The sequence below is a fragment of the Pongo abelii genome, chromosome 23, assembly GCF_028885655.2.
Source record: "Pongo abelii isolate AG06213 chromosome 23, NHGRI_mPonAbe1-v2.0_pri, whole genome shotgun sequence".
NCBI lineage: Eukaryota > Metazoa > Chordata > Mammalia > Primates > Hominidae > Pongo > Pongo abelii.
The window spans coordinates 37,663,326-37,679,989 of NC_085929.1; the positions used below are offsets into that span (position 1 = coordinate 37,663,326).

Genomic DNA, 16,664 nt, shown 5'->3' on the forward strand with positions numbered 1-16,664 from the left:
TTAGTAGAGGTGGGGTTTTACCATGTTGGCCAGGCCGGTCTCAAACTCCTGACTTCAAATGATCCACCCACCTCGGCCTCCCAAGACAACTTTTTCATACGTGTGGCTGTGAATGGGAGAAACAAGGGTGGTAGCTAGAGGAGAAAATGGGATCCAGAGGTTTGGTTTTTTTAAAAATTAGATTTTAAAACTAAATTAGATTTTAAAACTTCACGAGTTTGCATGTCATCCTTGCGCAGGGGCCATGCTAACCTTCCCTGTCTCAGTCCAATTTTAATGTATGTGCTGCTGAAGCGAGAGTACCAGACGTTTTTTTGACGGCAGTGATTTGAACTTATTTAAATGATAATGAGGAGCCAGTGAGGGAGAGGAGTGCTGTAAAGATAACTACAAGTGCACTTCTTCTAAGAAGTAAGATGGAATGGGATCCACAACAGGGGTGTCATACTGAGTAGCCCAGCCTTTGTTCCGTGGACACTGGGAAGTCTAACCTAGAGCTGAGATAGCTTGCAGTGTGGATGAGCCAGCTAAGAGTACAGTAGATAGGGAAAAGAAGCCAAAGATCTGAAGTAGGGCTGGGGTGAAGGACAGGGAAAGACTAGAGAGACATTTGGAAAGTGAAACCAGGTGGATATGAGAGGAGGGAGTAGAGGGTCTTGATTTCGGGTCTTTCATGCTTAACCCAGAGCAGGTACTAAAGTAAGTGTTGATTGAATGTCTTTGAGTTTCTCAAGACTAGAGAAAGCAGGGCAAGCTCTGGAGGGTATGGCAATAACAAGTTATCTTGAATATCCTCATGGTGGAAAGTCCTGATCCTGTTTGAATTTTGGAAATAGAAGTCATTCAGAGCCAAGAGATTGAATTGTTGAGTAAGTGGGTGGTCAGGTTAGAGACTATTACTTTTGGGTTAAAAAGTAAAAACAAGAAACAAAGTGTGGCTCTAAAATAATGAGATTTGCTGGGGGTGGGGCATGGCAGCTCATAAACTGACCCTGAAAGCTCTTACATGTAAGAGTTCCAAAAATATTTCCAAAACTTGGAAGATTCATTTGGATGTTTGTGTTCATTAAAATCTCTCACTAATTCATTGTCTTGTCCACTGTCCGTAACCAAACCTGGAATTGGTTTGAGTGAGTCTCTCAGACTTTCTACCTTGGAGTTTGTGAGGGTGATGGCATACACTCTGACCACTGTCACCCTAAAACCAAAAAGGCCCCTCTTGACAAGGAGTCTGAGGATTTTAGACCCAGGAAGAATGAGTGATGGGCATATATATATCCTATTACTGAGGCATGAGAAGAGTGGAATGGGTGGGTTGAGGTGGTGTTTTAAGGCCTCTTGCCAGCTTGTTTAACTCTTCTCTGGGGAACGAGGAGGACAACTGTGTACATTGGCTGCTCCAGAATGATGTTAAGCAATCTTGAAGTGCCAGGAGCTGTGCTTTGTCTATTCATGGCCCCTGTGCCTGTGAAACAGGGTTCGGTGACTGTCACTGTGCCTGTGGCAGTCTGTAGTTACCCAGAGAGAACAAAGCTGCATACACAGAGCGCACAAAGGAGTCTTGTAACAACCTTGTCCTGCTTTCTAGGGCTGAGTCAGGTACCACAGCTTGATCTCAGCTGTCCTCTTTATTTCAAGAAGTTGTCATCTGAGCCATACCAGGAGTATTGTATTTTGTTTGGGGCCTCTCTTTTTTGGAGGAACATGGACCAACTCTGTGCTTTTGTCTATGCTGGTCTCAGCTCGCACAACCCTTCACCCTCCTTTCTCAGCCAGTGGTAAGTAAGTCTTCCCTATCTTGCAAGGCTCAGCTCAAGTGTCAGCTTCCTCTACAAAGACTTTCCTGGTTCCCCTCATTGGAGTGAACAAGAGTTGACATGGTAGAATGGAAAGAGCAGAAGACCTGAGTTTGAATGCTAGATCCACCACTTAGCCAGTCAATCCTGCCCCCTGCCCCAAGTTTTAATTTTCCTATCCATTAAGTGAATATAATAATACCTGTGTCACAGGATTGTTTTGAGAATTAAATGAGATTAGGTCTATGAAAGCACCTAGCAGAGTTCTTGACATATAGGAGGCATTCATTAAATATTTGTTCTTTCCCTTTTATACCCATTACTTTTCTTTTTCTGAACTAAAATAGTACTTGGTTCTATCTCTGAAATAATATCCAAGTGAAAGATGAACAATATGAAAGAGTAGTTCTTTTCCAGTGGATTTGCTTCTTAAGGAGCAGAGATTTTGTAATCTAACAGCCTCCAACATACAAAGAGCTTTGTGTCTAGAACAGGGGTCCCCAGCCCCTGGACCACCAACTGGTACGGGTCTGTGGCCTGTTAGGAACCAGGCTGCACAGCAGCGATGAGCGATGGGCCAGTGAGCGTTGCTGCCTGAGCTCCGCCTGCTGTCAGATCAGTGGTGGCATTAGATTCTCATAGCAGTGTGAACCCTATTGTGAACTGCACATGCAAGGGATTTGGGTTGCATGCTCCTTATGAGAATCTCACTAATGGCTGATGATCTGAGTTGGAACAGTTTGATACCAAAACCATCCCCCCTGCCCCCCAACCCCCAGCCTAGGGTCTGTGGAAAAATTGGCCCCTGGTGCCAAAAAGGTTGAGGACTGCTGATGTAGAGGACCAATGATGTTGGTTGAATAAATGAGCTCTTGGATTAGGTGATGGAAAAATCTGAAAAAACAGGGCTTTTGAGGAATAGGAAAAGGCAGTAACATGTTTAACCCAGAGAGAAGTTTCTGGCTGTTGGTTGGGAATAGTCATAGGAAGGGCTGACACTGAAAAGGAGATTGTGTTCGTTTCTTCTTCTCAGAGCTATAAGCAAAGGCTGAAAGTTCTAGAAAAAGACAAGTTTTGTTTCAGTAGAAAAAAGGATAATCAGAACCATTTTTAGAAAATGGAATGAGACTACTTTTGAGGCCATGAGTTCCTTGTCCCTGGAGAGATGAGCAGAGGTTGGACAAGTGCTTACCAGAGATCTTGTGGAGGCAGAAACTGTGCATCTAGCAGAGCATTGGCCTAACCCTTTCAAATGAGATGCTGTTAACTCAGTTTTATTCTGTGTGGTAGGAACCCTGTCCCTTTGCCTCCTGCCACTTTGGGCCTCTCAGCCTCTTGGTTTTGTGTGCAGGTGAAGATGTCTGGAGGTGTCCAGGTTGTGGGGACCACATTGCTCCAAGCCAGATATGGTACAGGACTGTCAACGAAACCTGGCACGGCTCTTGCTTCCGGTAGGTGGGCCTATCCTCCTGTCTTTACCAGTGTACTATGGGCCAAGCACTATTTCATGTTCTGGTGGAAAACACAGAAACAAGCTTCTGAGTTGAGAATTTCAGTCTTAGGGTGGGGAAAGGAATGTACCAAGGAAGAGCTCATGACCAAACCTCAAGTGTGGCCCCCCTGAACCCAGGTTAAACTGGAAGAGCCACAAATGGGCCAGCTGGAGGCAGGGTGGGGGGGGATGAAAGGAGCCCTTTCCAGGGTTGTCCCATATTTCTCACTTTATGGGTGAGGAAACTGAGGCCCAGGAAGAGTGACTTTCCTGTGGCTGTGCTACAGATTATGCAGGTACTTCAAGAGTTGTTTTTATTCTTATTTTATTTTATTTTATTTTATGAGAGGGAGTCTCGCTGTTGCCCAGGCTAGAGTACAGTGGTGCGATCTCGGCTCACTGCAACCTCTGCCTCCTGGGTTCAAGTGATTTTTCTGCCTTAGCTTCCTGAGTAGCTGAGATTACAGGCGCCTGCCATCATGCCCAGCTAATTTCTGTATTTTAGTAGAGACGGGGTTTCAACATTTGGTCAGGCTGGTCTTGAACTCCTGACCTCAAATGATCCACCCACCTCGGCCTCCCAAAGTGCTGGAATTACAGGCGTGAACCACTGCACCCAGCCAAGAGTTGTTTTTAGTGTGGTTGGCAGAGCCAGCTCTTCCTCACCACAGGATGCCTCCCTAGGTTCCTACTTTTTGTTACTAGCTTTATTATAGCTACATTATTATTATTATTATTATTATTTTTTTTTTTTTTTTTTTTTTTTTGAGACAGAGCCTCGCTCTGTTGCCCAGGCTGGCGTACAGTGATGCGATCTCGGCTCACTGCAACCTCTGCCTCCCGAGTTCAAGCAGTTCTCCTGCCTCAGCCCCCCGAGTAGGTGGGACTACAGGCGTCTGCCACCACACCTGGCTAATTTTTGTATTTTTAGTAGAGATGGGGTTTCACCTTGTTGGCCAGGCTGGTCTCGAACTCCTGACCTCAGGTAAGTGCTAGAATTACAGGCGTGAACCGCTGCGTCCAGCCAAGAGTTGTTTTTAGTGTGGTTGGCAGAGCCAGTTCTTTCTCACCACAGGATGCCTCCCTAGGTTCCTACTTTTTGTTACTAGCTTTATTATAGCTACATTATCATTATAATTATTATTATTATTATTATTATTATTGAGACAGAGTCTCGCTCTGTTGCCCAGGTTCTTGTACAGTGGTGCGATCTCAGCTCACTGCAACCTCTGCCCCACGAGTTCAAGCAATTCTCCTGCTTCAGCCCCCCGAGTAGGTGGGACTACAGGCGTCTGCCACCACGCCCAGCTAATTTTTGTATTTTTGGTAAAGGCGGGGTTTCACCTTGTTGGCCAGGCTGGTCTCGAACTCCTGACCTCAGGTGATCCGCCCTCCTCGGCCTCCCAAAGTGCTGGGATTACAGGCATGAGCCACGGCACCCTGCCTATAGCTACATTATTTTTGTAGGTAGCTCAGTTTCTTAAAAATTATACAGACTTCAAATCAGATTTGTTCCTGCTGTCTGAGGCTCAGTTTCTTCATCTGGAAAATGGATGGTAATAATCTTGTTGAGATTGAATGAAATAATATATGCAGTGTACCCAGTACATGGTAGACACCCAGTGAATGGTTATTCCTTCCTCCCATCAAATTGGAATTCTCAAGGGTGGGAACTTGTCTTTGTATTCTTCACAATGTAAAATAGTTGAAATTTGTTGGTGGAAAGAAGAGCGGTCCACTCCAGAGGCTGGATGGGCATGCCTGGCCCCCAAGGTCTGAAGTGGTGGGGCTGTGCTTATATCCTGAGAATGAGATAGACTAGACAGGCACCTTGTGCTGTAGATTCCAGCTCCCGCACATAGCTCTTGTTGTAAAGCATCCCTGTGCTTATACCAAATAATTGAGTTGACCTTTAAACAGTTGCCTTTTACCTGGGAACCATGTAGGGGATTGGCGTGGAGACGTCTGGCCTCTGGAAGAGTTGGAGAGGAACCATCATTATTATCCTTTCCTTTCAGCTATAACTCAGAGTTCTCAAGTCTTTTCTGTGGATCTTACTGCCTTGGTTCCTGCCCCTTTTACTCCCAGGGAAGTTGATTCTGTCTTTTCTGTTCCATTTAGTATGATAGCAGCAGAGAGTGTCAGAGCTGTAAGGGACCTTATAGTTAAGCCTTTGGCTGGCCCTTTCATTTTATAGCTGGGACTAATAAGTAACATCAAAACCCAATGAGTTCACAGATTGGGTCTCGCCTTGGCATGTAACCTATATGTTCATATTTGTTCTTGCTGTTTTCCTATGTGTATGAATATTTTCTATCCAAAATAAGCAGGACAGGGTAGAGCAAGTTAATCTTTGGAATTTCTGGATTCTCCTAGAGCTAAAAAACTTCAGAACTAGAAGAAACCACCCACTATATGGTATAACCCATTCATATCACAGATGAGAGGCCTGAAACCAAAAAGACTTGCTGAGGGTTACTTAGGCCATGGATGACAAGAGCTGGCCCTAGAACTGAAGTCTTGGGTCATTTGTAGGTCTAGTCAGATGCTAGCTTGTTAGCTCTGTGTGCGTGTGTGTGTGTGTGTGTGTGTGTGTGATAGAGACAGAAAGATAACATATGTACACAAATACATAAAGAGGAAGTAAGACACGTTAGCATGGTAGATAAGAGTACATGCAGGCCAGGCGTGGTGGCTCAAGCCTTTAACCCCAGCACTTTGGGAGGCCAAGGCAGGTGGATCACCTGAGGTCAGGAATTCGAGACCAGCCTGACCAACATGGTGAAACCCCATCTCTACTAAATACAGAAAAAAATTAGCTTGGCATGGTGGCACATGCCTGTAATCCTAGCTACTTGGGAAGCTGAAGCAGGAGAATTGCTTGAATCTGGGAAGCGGAAGTTGCAGTGAGCCGAGATTGTGCCATTACACTCTAGCCTGGGCAACAAGAGGGAAACTCCATCTCAAAAAAACAACAACAATAACAACCAAGAGTACAGGCTATGGAATGAGACTATGGTTTTAAATCCTGGCTTTGCAATTTATTAACTAGCCTTAAGTGACTTCCCTGAGCTTTCGGCACCAATCTGTAAAATGAGGATAAGAATATTACTCATGCCACATGGTTGTTAGGGAGGATTAAATGTGATAACCTATATAAAGTGGCTAGCATAGCATCTGACATATAGAAAACCCTCAACAGGGCCGGACGTGGTGGCTTATGCCTGTAATCCTAGCACTTTGGGAGGCCGAGGCGGAAGGATCGCTTGAGCCCAGGAGTTTAAGACAAGCCTGGCCAACATGGCAAAACTCCACCTCTACAAAAAATACAAAAATATTAGCCAGGTGTTATGGCACACACCTGTAGTCCCAGCTACTTGGGAGGCTGAGGAGCATTGATTACCTGAGCCCAGAGATATCAAGGCTGTAGTGAGCCGTGATCATGCCACTGTACTCCAGCCTGGGGGACAGAGTGAAACCCCTGTCTCAAAACAAAACAAATGAAAAAAAAAAACCCTTAATAATCAGTAACTGTCACTTTATATTATGTTGTGTGTGTGTGTCTATATACACCTACATGTATACATTTCTCTTATTACACATTCATTGGTGATCTGATGTGGAGCCCCAGGGATTAAGGGCAACTTTGAACTACCCTGACACAATCAAGCCAAATATCATTCCCGTGGAAGAAGTAGAGTATCTAGGTTCTGTCTCCTAGTTGCAGCTTTACCTTGAGGACAGAGACTCTAATCCAGCTGTACTGAAGGAGCACATCTCCTGACTTCTGAGCTTTCCCCTGGTAAATTCAAACTGGATGTCACGGTGCCCTCAGATAGAGCCTGGTAATTTGCCCTGGGGAGAGTGACTGTCTTTTGGATCTGATTTGACTTTTGCCCCAGTTGGAGGAAAATCTTCAGGGCTAGGAAGGATTGTATTTGTCTGACCTGAGAGAGAACTTGGGTTTTGAGGAACGTGGGGCATCAACCTGAATGGTCTTGTAAGATCTCTCCCACGCCAGCTTGCCAGTGTTTCTCTGGTGAATTTAGAGTACCTGAGTAGTGCAGGCCTGCTGGGAGGAGGACTCCCTCTGTGCTACTCAGAGAAATTCATTCTTCATGGCCCCCTTCCAACCTTGCTCTTACCCAGCTGGGCTACAGTTACAATAAAGGAAATGACTTTTCTTCTGCCCTTCCCCCAATACCTTTGTTTTCCTAGTCACGGGGTAGGGCTGGATATTGAATGGAGAAATTGCTGAGGTCCATCCTAAACTCCTCCCCTCATCTCCCCCTTACATTACCCCATTCTCCGGTCTGCGGCCACATCCATAATCCTCCCTCTGTTAGCCTTCCGACAGACCCTCAGGTGCCCAGGACAACAGGAAGCTACTTAAAGCTGGAACCTGGGACTGTGCAATGGAGGCCAGCGACAAAACTGAAAGTAGCTCTGTCAGTAATTGTGCTGGTGTGATTAGGCGGCTGGCCAGAATCTTTTGGATCTCCTGGACATATGGCTAACTATTCTTCCCAAGCCTTCCCAACAGGCCCCTTTTTTTTCCTTTTTTTCTTTTCTTTTCTTTCTTTCTTTTTTATTTTATTTTATTTTATTTTTTTTTAGGCTAGTGAAGTGAAATTGTGGGAGTGGAAAAGGAACAAAGAAATCGGTAACTGGTAGTGATCAATTACTTGTAAACACCATTGTACTTGGACCAGCCCAACAGGCCTTTTTTAAAACTCTGAGTACCTCTCTTTCCTTTCCTTGAGCAGTGCCTTAATTCTGTGTCTCGGGCAATCCTTTCTGATGTTCTCTGGACCTGGCTGTCTCTCCTTAGGAGAGGCCAGGAGAGTAGCCAGAGAGCATGTCATTTGTAGCTGAGGTTAAAGTGTGGAGCTATGAATGGTGACCTGGCCTCTTGGCATGTTAGCAAGCCAAAGGACCTTGACAACTTTTTTGATGATTGTCCCTTCACCCTGATCAAAGGTGTTTGGCTTAGGAGGAGGGAAGAAAAGCTACCCCTATTAGTCTTGATGGCCCCAGCGTGGGTCTCTATTGCTTGACCTGGTTCCTAACAGCATTATCAGAAGGAAAATCCAGCACTCTTAAGGCTCCTGGGAACTTTCAGGACCTCCTTTCTCAGGATTGCAAACACAAGACTATTTGAGCTTTCACTTTTGAGAAGCGGTTACTAATACCTATACTCTGGGAAAGGGCTAATGCAGATAGAAGACTGTGGTCACTGCATCAGGCAACAGACCATTTCCGCTAAATTTAGTGACTCCAGGAAGGCCAGTGAAGAAATAACACACGTAGCAACCAGAGACTGTGTTGTAATATGTTGGCTGACAGCTGGGTACTTTCTGTGATGCTGAAAGCCACATTCATTTTCTCTCCCTCATCCCCATCTAAGCAAGCCTGGTAGAATCATAATTACAGTAATAGGTACCACTTATTGAGTACTCTGTGCCAGACACCCTCCTAAGCATATGACATGCATAGCACATTTAATCCTTACAATGACTTAATAAAATGTAGTACTGGTCTTACCTACTTCAAGAATAGGGAAATGGAGGTTACTTGTTTAAAGTCACAGAGCTAATAGGTAGCATAGCTGGGATTTGAACTCAGGCATTCTTACTCCTTTCCTGCAAGAGTCTCTTGGCATTCTTGAATGCAAGCATATTTCTTAACCTCACTGAGGCTCAGTTTCCTCTTCTATAATATGGGGTAAAAAGCCCTCACCCTGCCTGCCACACACTGGTAGGGTCAGATAACATTGAAGGGTATTAGTTTAAAGGCTTCATGGACTCTAAAATGTCAACAAAAGTGCTGTTAACTTTCTTCTGGGTCTCAGGCTCCTGATGCAGAGTCAGTGGAGCAACGCTGCCATCTGCTGTTGTGCTGTTGATGTTGCTGCCACACTTACTAACCTAAACCTTTGATTCTGGCTGTGGCCTTCTCCGGAAGGTGTTTACTCATTTGTCCAGTTTATCTTTTAGGAAACGGCCAGCCAGTAGATCATTAAGGCTGGCTATTGGACGGGAGCTGGGGCCTGCCTGACAGAAGAAGGAAGGGCAGACATCTGGTTCTTCCTCTGCCCCTACAGGAGACTCCAGCCTGACCACAGAGTGGTCCTCCTAGGATGTAGCAGCAGCATATGACCTTGAATGTGCCTTAATCCTGCTCTTTACTTTGGGAAGAGAGCTAAGGACCCACAGACTTTTCACAGCTTCTGTAGGAGGCAGAGGTAGAAAAATGGAGAGAGATGAGGCCAGAGATAGAGAACTGATATTAATTAAACGTTGTATTAAGAACCTCACTTAGATTATCTGATTCAATCCTCATAATAACCCTGCAACCCCCACCTTTTTTTGAGACAGGGTCTTGCTCTGTTGTCCAGGCTACAGTGCACTGGTACAATCATAGTTCACTGCAGCGTCAACCTCCTGAGCTCAAGCAATCCTCCCACCTCAGCCTTGCAAGCAGCTTGGACTACAGGCGTGCCACCACACCTTGCCAATTTTTTTTATTTTAAGTAGAGACAAGGTCTTATTAATACTATGTTGCCCAGGCTGGTCTTGAACTCCTGAGCTCAAGCGATCCTCCTGCCCCAGCCTCCCAAAGTGCTTGGGATTACGGGAGTAAGCCACTGTGCCTGGCCAGTGCAACCCCCATTTTATACTAAAACAGGAAGGCCCAGAAAGATTTGGAGTAACTTGTCCAGGGTCACAGGGTCACACAGCTGATATTTGAACTCAGGTCTCCCTGGCTCCCAAGAGAGTCTGCTTTCCACTAGGACTCCCAGGAAAAAAAAAAACAGTAGACTTGGAGACAGAAAATCTGATTTGAGTCTTAGTTGAGCTAGGCTAACTGTGTAACTGTGGGCAAGTTCCTTAGCCCCTGTGAGCCTCAGTTTCTTATCTGTAAAATGTCATAAAAGTAATCCATCTCATGGAGTAGTTGTGATGATCAAGGACTCTGAAAACATTAGAATGGTTTAATGTGAAGGATTAGCAGCAGCACATGGCAGCATTGTGCATCTTATATTAACTATCCAAATATATCAAGCATCATTTGCTATATATAAATGGCATCAAATTAGGCACTGTGGGGGATACGGAGTTGGCATACTAGCCTGGCCTCTTAATTAATTCATTAATTAGCTTACTTATTTTTGAGACAGGTGTTGCTCTATTGCCCAGGCTGGAGTGCAGTGGCATGATGATAGCTTACTATAGCCTCAATCTCCCAGGCTTAAACAATCCTCCTGAGTAGCTGGGACTACAGGCACACGCTACCATGCCCAGCTAAATTTTTTTTTATTTTTTTGTAGAGACAGGGTCTTGCTCTGTTGCCCAGGCTGGTCTCAAACTCCTGGGCTCGAGATCCTCCCACCTGGGCCTCACAAAGTGTTGGGATTACAGGTATGAGCCACGGCACCTGGCCTGGTCTCTGAACTGGTTCCCTAAGACAGCTGGAAATAGAGAATGTCATGGAGCATTCCTAACCATGGGCTCCAGCCTGGCTTTCATTCTGTTTCTCCCCTGAAACAACATTCCTTTAGTAATATTCCAAATAACAGCTTCATCAGTCCGTCTACCTACCACTCTTCATGCTTCATCTTATATGACCTCCCAAACTGCACTAAGGGTTGTATTAGAGAAAAGTGGATAAAGTTCGGAGTCAGGCTGCTTGAGCTTAAATGCCAGCTTCACTTACCAGCCACCTGACCATGAGTCAGCTGCTTAACCACTCTTTGCCACAGTTTCCTTGTCTATGAAAAGGGAAATGGCTCCCACCTCAAAAAGTTGTTAACATTAAATTCAATCATGTATTCAAAGTCCTGAGCATAATGCCTGGCCATGACTGGGACTTAACAGATGTTAGCATTTATTATTAGTATCTGCCAATCTTGAAATGTTCTCTTCCCTTGGGTTTCATGACGTTCCATACTCTTCTGGTTTTCTCTTACCTCTCTGGTAATACCTGTTTGCTTATCCTTCTTTGTCCAGCTCTGAGATGTTACCATTCCTTCAGGCATGCTATCTGTTTTCTCGTTAGGCAGTCTTACACACACTCATGGCTTCCTTCCATTGTCCTCCACACACTGATGACCCTAAAATCAGTATCTCCAGCCTAAACCTTTCCACTGAGTTCTAGACCCATATGTTGTACTATCAACCTGGCTTGTCCATTTGAATGTCTTCCAGGCACTTCAGACTCTCTTCTCTAGACTTTGCTGGACTTTCACCCTTCCCCCTAAAATTGGCTCCTCTTCCATTGAAACATGTATGTCATTGAGAGGCACCACCATCCACCCAGTGCCTAAGCCAGAAACCTAGGAGTCCTTGATACCTCTTCTCTCTCATCCTGCATATCCAAGCCTATCAGTTTTATCTCTAAATTATATTTTGGTAGGTTTACTTCTTTCCTTTTCTCCCACCACCACCCTACTCCAAGCTACCATCGTCTCACCTGGATGTCTGCAATAGCCTCATCTCCCACAACCACTCTGCACCCCCCAATCTGTTCTCTATAGAGCAGTTGGAAGGAGTGATTTTTGTTGTTTGTTTTGTTTTGTTTTAGACAAGAGTCTCACTCTGTTCCCCAGGCTGGAGTGCAGTGGCACAATTTCGGCTCACTGCAACTTCTGCCTCCCGGGTTTAAGCAATTCTCCTGCCTCAGCCTCCCAAGTAGCTGGGATTAAGGCACCTGCCACCGTACCCAGCTAATTTTTATATTTTTAGTAGAGACGGGGTTTCACCATGTTGGCCAAGCTAGCCTCGAACTCCTGACCTCAAGTGATCCACCTGCCTCAGCCTCCCAAAGTGCTGGGATTACAGGTGCGAACCACTGCACCTGGCTGGAAGGAGTGATCTTAAAAAAAAAAAAAAAACTTGACTACGTCACTCTGTGTTGTCTCTCCTACCTTGTATACTTCCACAACTTCTCAGTGTTCTTGGATAAAGACCAAAATCCTTAACTTGGCCGGGCGCGGTGGCTCACACCTATCATCTCAGCACTTTGGGAGGCCGAGGCAGGCAGATCATGAAGTCAAGAGATCGAGACCATCCTGGCCAACATGGTGAAACCCCGTCTCTACTAAAAATACAAAAATTAGCTGGGCATGGTGGCGTGTGCCTGTAGTCCCAGCTACTTGGGAGGCTGAGGCAGGAGAATCACTTGAACCTGGGAGGCAGAGGTTGCAGTGAGCCGAGATCACGCCACTGCACTGCAGCCTGGTGACAGAGTAAGACTCCATCTCAAAAAAAAAAAAGAAATCCTTAATTTGGCCTACAGTAGAGCCCTCCGTAATCTGGCCTCTCTCCACATCTCCACAACCTCCTGCTCCCTGCACTTCAGCCTCACCTCTCTTCTGCACAGGCCCTCCTTCTGACAAGGGGTTTGTTCATTCTGCTCCCTCTGCCTGGAATGCCCCCTTACTCTTTTCGCTTAACTCCTGCTTGTCATTTAGATCTTTACCTGGATGGCTCAGAGAAATATAGAAGTAATTCTTCACCCTGAAAAATAGGTTAGGTCCCTGTTTTATGTTTTCATAGACCTTTCCTTTGAGGCTTTTTTTAAAAAAGTAGTTTTAGTCTCACATTTATTCATGTGATCATCTCCTTAATGATATCTTAAGACCTCTAATAGAACAATTTGGTCATGAACTGTGGGGTTTTTGCCCCTCATTGTGTCATCACTGAGCATATTGTTGGCATAGGAGGGATATTTGTTGAATGAATTGCTAGAGGTGGCCAAGAGATATGATGTAAGTCAGGCTTTTCCCTGCCCTTCCCCTTCCCCTTCCCCACATCCTTCCTATAGCAGCCACCGTGGCTGCAGTTACTGTAAATGGCAAGAAGGAATCAGTTCCGGACATTGGTTGTTGTAGAAAATTGCCTGCAAGTGTCAGGGTGATAAGTTAAAGCTTTGTCTTTTGCCCTCAGAGGAGCTATCCCATAGTGAGTAGAAGCCAGAGAAGCTGACCCCAGGAGTCCTTCTTTCCAGCAGCAGGTCTTGAGCTGCACTTTTCTGTAGCTACAGTCCAGGCAGGAACAAGCCCTAGGTACCTCCAGAGAGGGGGGCAAGAGAGGAAGAATGAGTTCAGCTACTCTAGCTACCAAACTGATTATGAATTGCCCTGAAATCTGAAAAATTTCAATTCCAATCTTGTTTGTTTTGTTTCATTTTGTTTTCTTAAATTTTATATTTGAAAGATGGCGTTAACTAAAGATATACATTCAGTATAGAGTGAAAAAAATGGAATACTTGCATAGTATCTTTTACTTATAGGTGATTTATGATGGGGAGTGGGGTGGATAGGTTGGCAGTTCCCCCAAGAACTTGGAAACGAAGTTTGTCCTCTGTGAGTTGAACTAATTAGATCCAGAAGTAATGAGAGCAGTATTGTGTTGTAGTTAAGAGCACACTCTAGAACCAGATTGCTTGGTTTCAAATCCTGGTTCTGCCATTTATTATCTGTGTACTTTGGGCAAGTTACTTGCCCTTTGTGTGCTTCATTTTTCTCATCTAGAAAATGGAGAGGCCAGGCGTAGTGGCTCATGCCTATAATCCCAGCACTTTGGGAGGCCGAGGCGGGCAGATCACCTGAGGTTAGAAGTTCAAGACCAGCCTGGCCAACATGGTGGAACCCTGTCTCTACAAAAATATAAAAATTAGCCAGGCATGATGGCAGGTGTCTGTAATCGCAGCTATCCAGGAGCCTGAGGCGAGAGAAACAGTTGAACCTGGAAGGCGGAGGTTGTAGTGAGCCAGGATTGCACCACTGCACTCCAGCCTGGGTGACAAGAGCTAGACTTGGTCTAAAAAAAACAAAAGAAACTGGAGATACAGGCCAGGTGCAGGGCTTACACCTATAATATCAGCACTTTGGGAGGCCTAGGCGGGAGGATTGCTTGAACTCAGGAGTTTCAAGATCAGTCTGGGTAACAGAGCAAGACCTCATCCCCACAAAAAATAAAAAATTTAGCCAGGCATGGTGGCTTATGCCTGTGGTCCCAGCTACTCAGGAGGCTGAGGCGAGAGGATTGCTTGAGCCCAGGAGGTTGAGGCTGCAGTGAACCATGACTGCACCACTACATGCCAGCCTGGATGACAGAGCAAGACCCTATCTCAAAAAAAAGAAAAAGAAAAGAAAGAAACGAGCCAGTCGCATTTGCTCACGCCAGTAATCCCAGCACTTTGGGAGGCCAAGGCAGGCGGATCAGTTGAGGTCAGGAGATCGAGACTAGCCTGGCCAACATGGTGAAACCCCATCTCAACTGAAAATACAAAAATTAGCCAGGCATGGTGGCATGCTCCTGTAGTCCCAGCTACTCACTTGGAGGCTGAGGCACGAGAATCGCTTGAACCCAGGAGGCGGAGGTTGCAGTGGGCCAACATCATGTCACTGCACTCCAGCCTGGGAGACAGAGTGAGACTCTGTCTCAATAAATAAATAAACATAAAATAAAATTTAAAAATATGGAGGCTGGCAGGCGTGGTGGCTCACGCATGTAATCCCAGCACTTTGGGAGGCCGAGGCGGGCGGATCACAAGGTCAGGAGATCGAGACCATCCTGGCTAACACAGTGAAACCCCGTCTCTACTAAAAATACAAAAAACTAGCCAGGCATGGTGGCGGGCGCCTGTAGTCCCTGCTACTCGGGAGGCTGAGGCAGGAGAATGGCGTGAACCTGGGAGGCGGAGCTTGCAGTGAGCTGAGATCGTGCCACTGCACTCCAGCCTGGGCGACAGAGCAAGACTCCGTCTCAAAAAAAAAAAGAAATGGAGGTTGGGCGCAGTGGCTCACACCCGTAATCCCAGCACTTTAGGAGGCCAAGGCGGGCGGATCACCTGAGGTCAGGAGTTCCAGACCAGCCTGGCCAACATGGTGAAACCTTGTCTCTACTAAAATTACAAAAATTAACCAGGCATGGTGGCAGGTACCTGTAATCCCAGCTACTTAGGAGACTAAGGCAGGAGAATAGCTTGAACCTGGGAGGTGGAGGTTGCAGTGTGCTGAGATCGCGCCACTGCACTCCAGTAGAGTGAGATTCCGTCTCAAAAAAAAAAAAAGAAGAAATGGAGATATGCACTTACTACCTACCTCCTTAAAACCTACCCTCACAGTATTACTGTGAATAAAAGTGTGTGTAGCACTGGGAACACTATTCACAGAGCACTCATGAATGTTTGCTCTTTGTTATTAGTTACTAGAGAGGCAAATGTCTGCCAGGGCTGAATAATATATGTGAATTGGTGATTGTCGCACATATCTAAAGAAGTAGTTTTTTCAATTAAAACTTAGTTTAAAAACCAATATAAGGCCGAGCGCAGTGGCTCACACCTGTAATCCCAGCACTTTAGGAGGCCGAGGTGGGCAGATCATTTGAGGTGAGGAGTTCGAGACTAGCTTGGCCAACATGGTGAAACCCTGTCTCTACTAAAAAAAAAAAAAAACGTACAAAAATTAGCCAGGCGTGGTGGCAGGTCCCTGTAATCCCAGCTACTTGGGAGGCTGAGGCAGGAGAATTGCTTGAACCCAGGAGGTGGAGGTTGTAATGAGCCGAGTTTGCGCCACTGCACTTCAGCCTGGGCGACAGAGGGAGACACTGTCTCAAAAAAAAAAAAAAAAAAAAAAAAAAAAAAACCAATATAATGAATAAGCGGCCAGCAATGAAACAGAAAGTGAAAAGTTAGTGAAGCAAAACTAGTACTGTATTCAGATAAAGATGCTGAATCTAGAATAGGGTCCTTTGTGGCAAGCAGGGCTAGTTTGGCTGACTCACCACTTCCAGGATGAAATTTCTTTCAGTGGCTACTCATTTCCCTTTATTTTAAGTCCATGCTCACAGAGCAACCTTCTGATGCCTAATTCAGCTTCCTGGGATTCTTAATAACAGGAAGGGTCTGGAAATAGTACCTGTATAGGGGATATGGGTGTTCTGATTTTAATAGTCAATTCATAAGTGTATAGAGGGTTTGATAAATGGTTAGATCAGAACCATCACAGAATGTCTACACCTCTTTGGACATTAGGAAGGTCAAAAACCTGAAAGGCCAAAAGCTAGGCCTAGATTAGGGTCATTCACCAAGAAAACATCAGCCTTGAAGAGTTCTCTGGGTGGTCCACCAGTCAACCTTCCTTTGATCACACCTCCTTCCTCGTTGCTTCTTTAAGCACTGACCTGTAATGGGTATGGAATTTTTTGCTCACCTAACTTCTTCCTTTTACAGAGGAAGAAATTGAAGCCCAGAGAGATTTAATGGCTTGCCTAAGATCACATAGCAGATTTTCTGTTAACCAGGGTGATTTTTCAGGTGTTCCCTGCCAGACGACGGCTTTTTTGCTTGAATTGCCTAGAGATTTCTTG

At 45.4% G+C, this 16,664-nt stretch overlaps 1 protein-coding gene and 1 non-coding gene across 6 annotated transcripts in view; one reads left to right on the forward strand and one right to left on the reverse strand.

The window, feature by feature from the left end:
• LIMK2 (LIM domain kinase 2) overlaps positions 1-16,664 on the forward strand; it is a 68,478-nt gene that overhangs the window by 10,384 nt on the left and 41,430 nt on the right. For 2 of the 5 annotated variants that reach the window (XM_024239782.3, XM_024239784.3), the window contains exon 2: positions 3,148-3,247. In XM_024239782.3, coding sequence (XP_024095550.1) covers positions 3,148-3,247 — 100 coding nt within the window. Of the gene's footprint in view, positions 1-3,147; positions 3,248-16,664 lie in introns of those variants that run through there. The other 3 variants (XM_024239785.3, XM_054543332.2, XM_024239787.3) reach the window with 3 other exon arrangements.
• LOC112130681 (U6 spliceosomal RNA) lies at positions 195-303 on the reverse strand. The gene has a single exon (XR_002912914.1). It is a non-coding gene; the product is annotated as a U6 spliceosomal RNA (small nuclear RNA).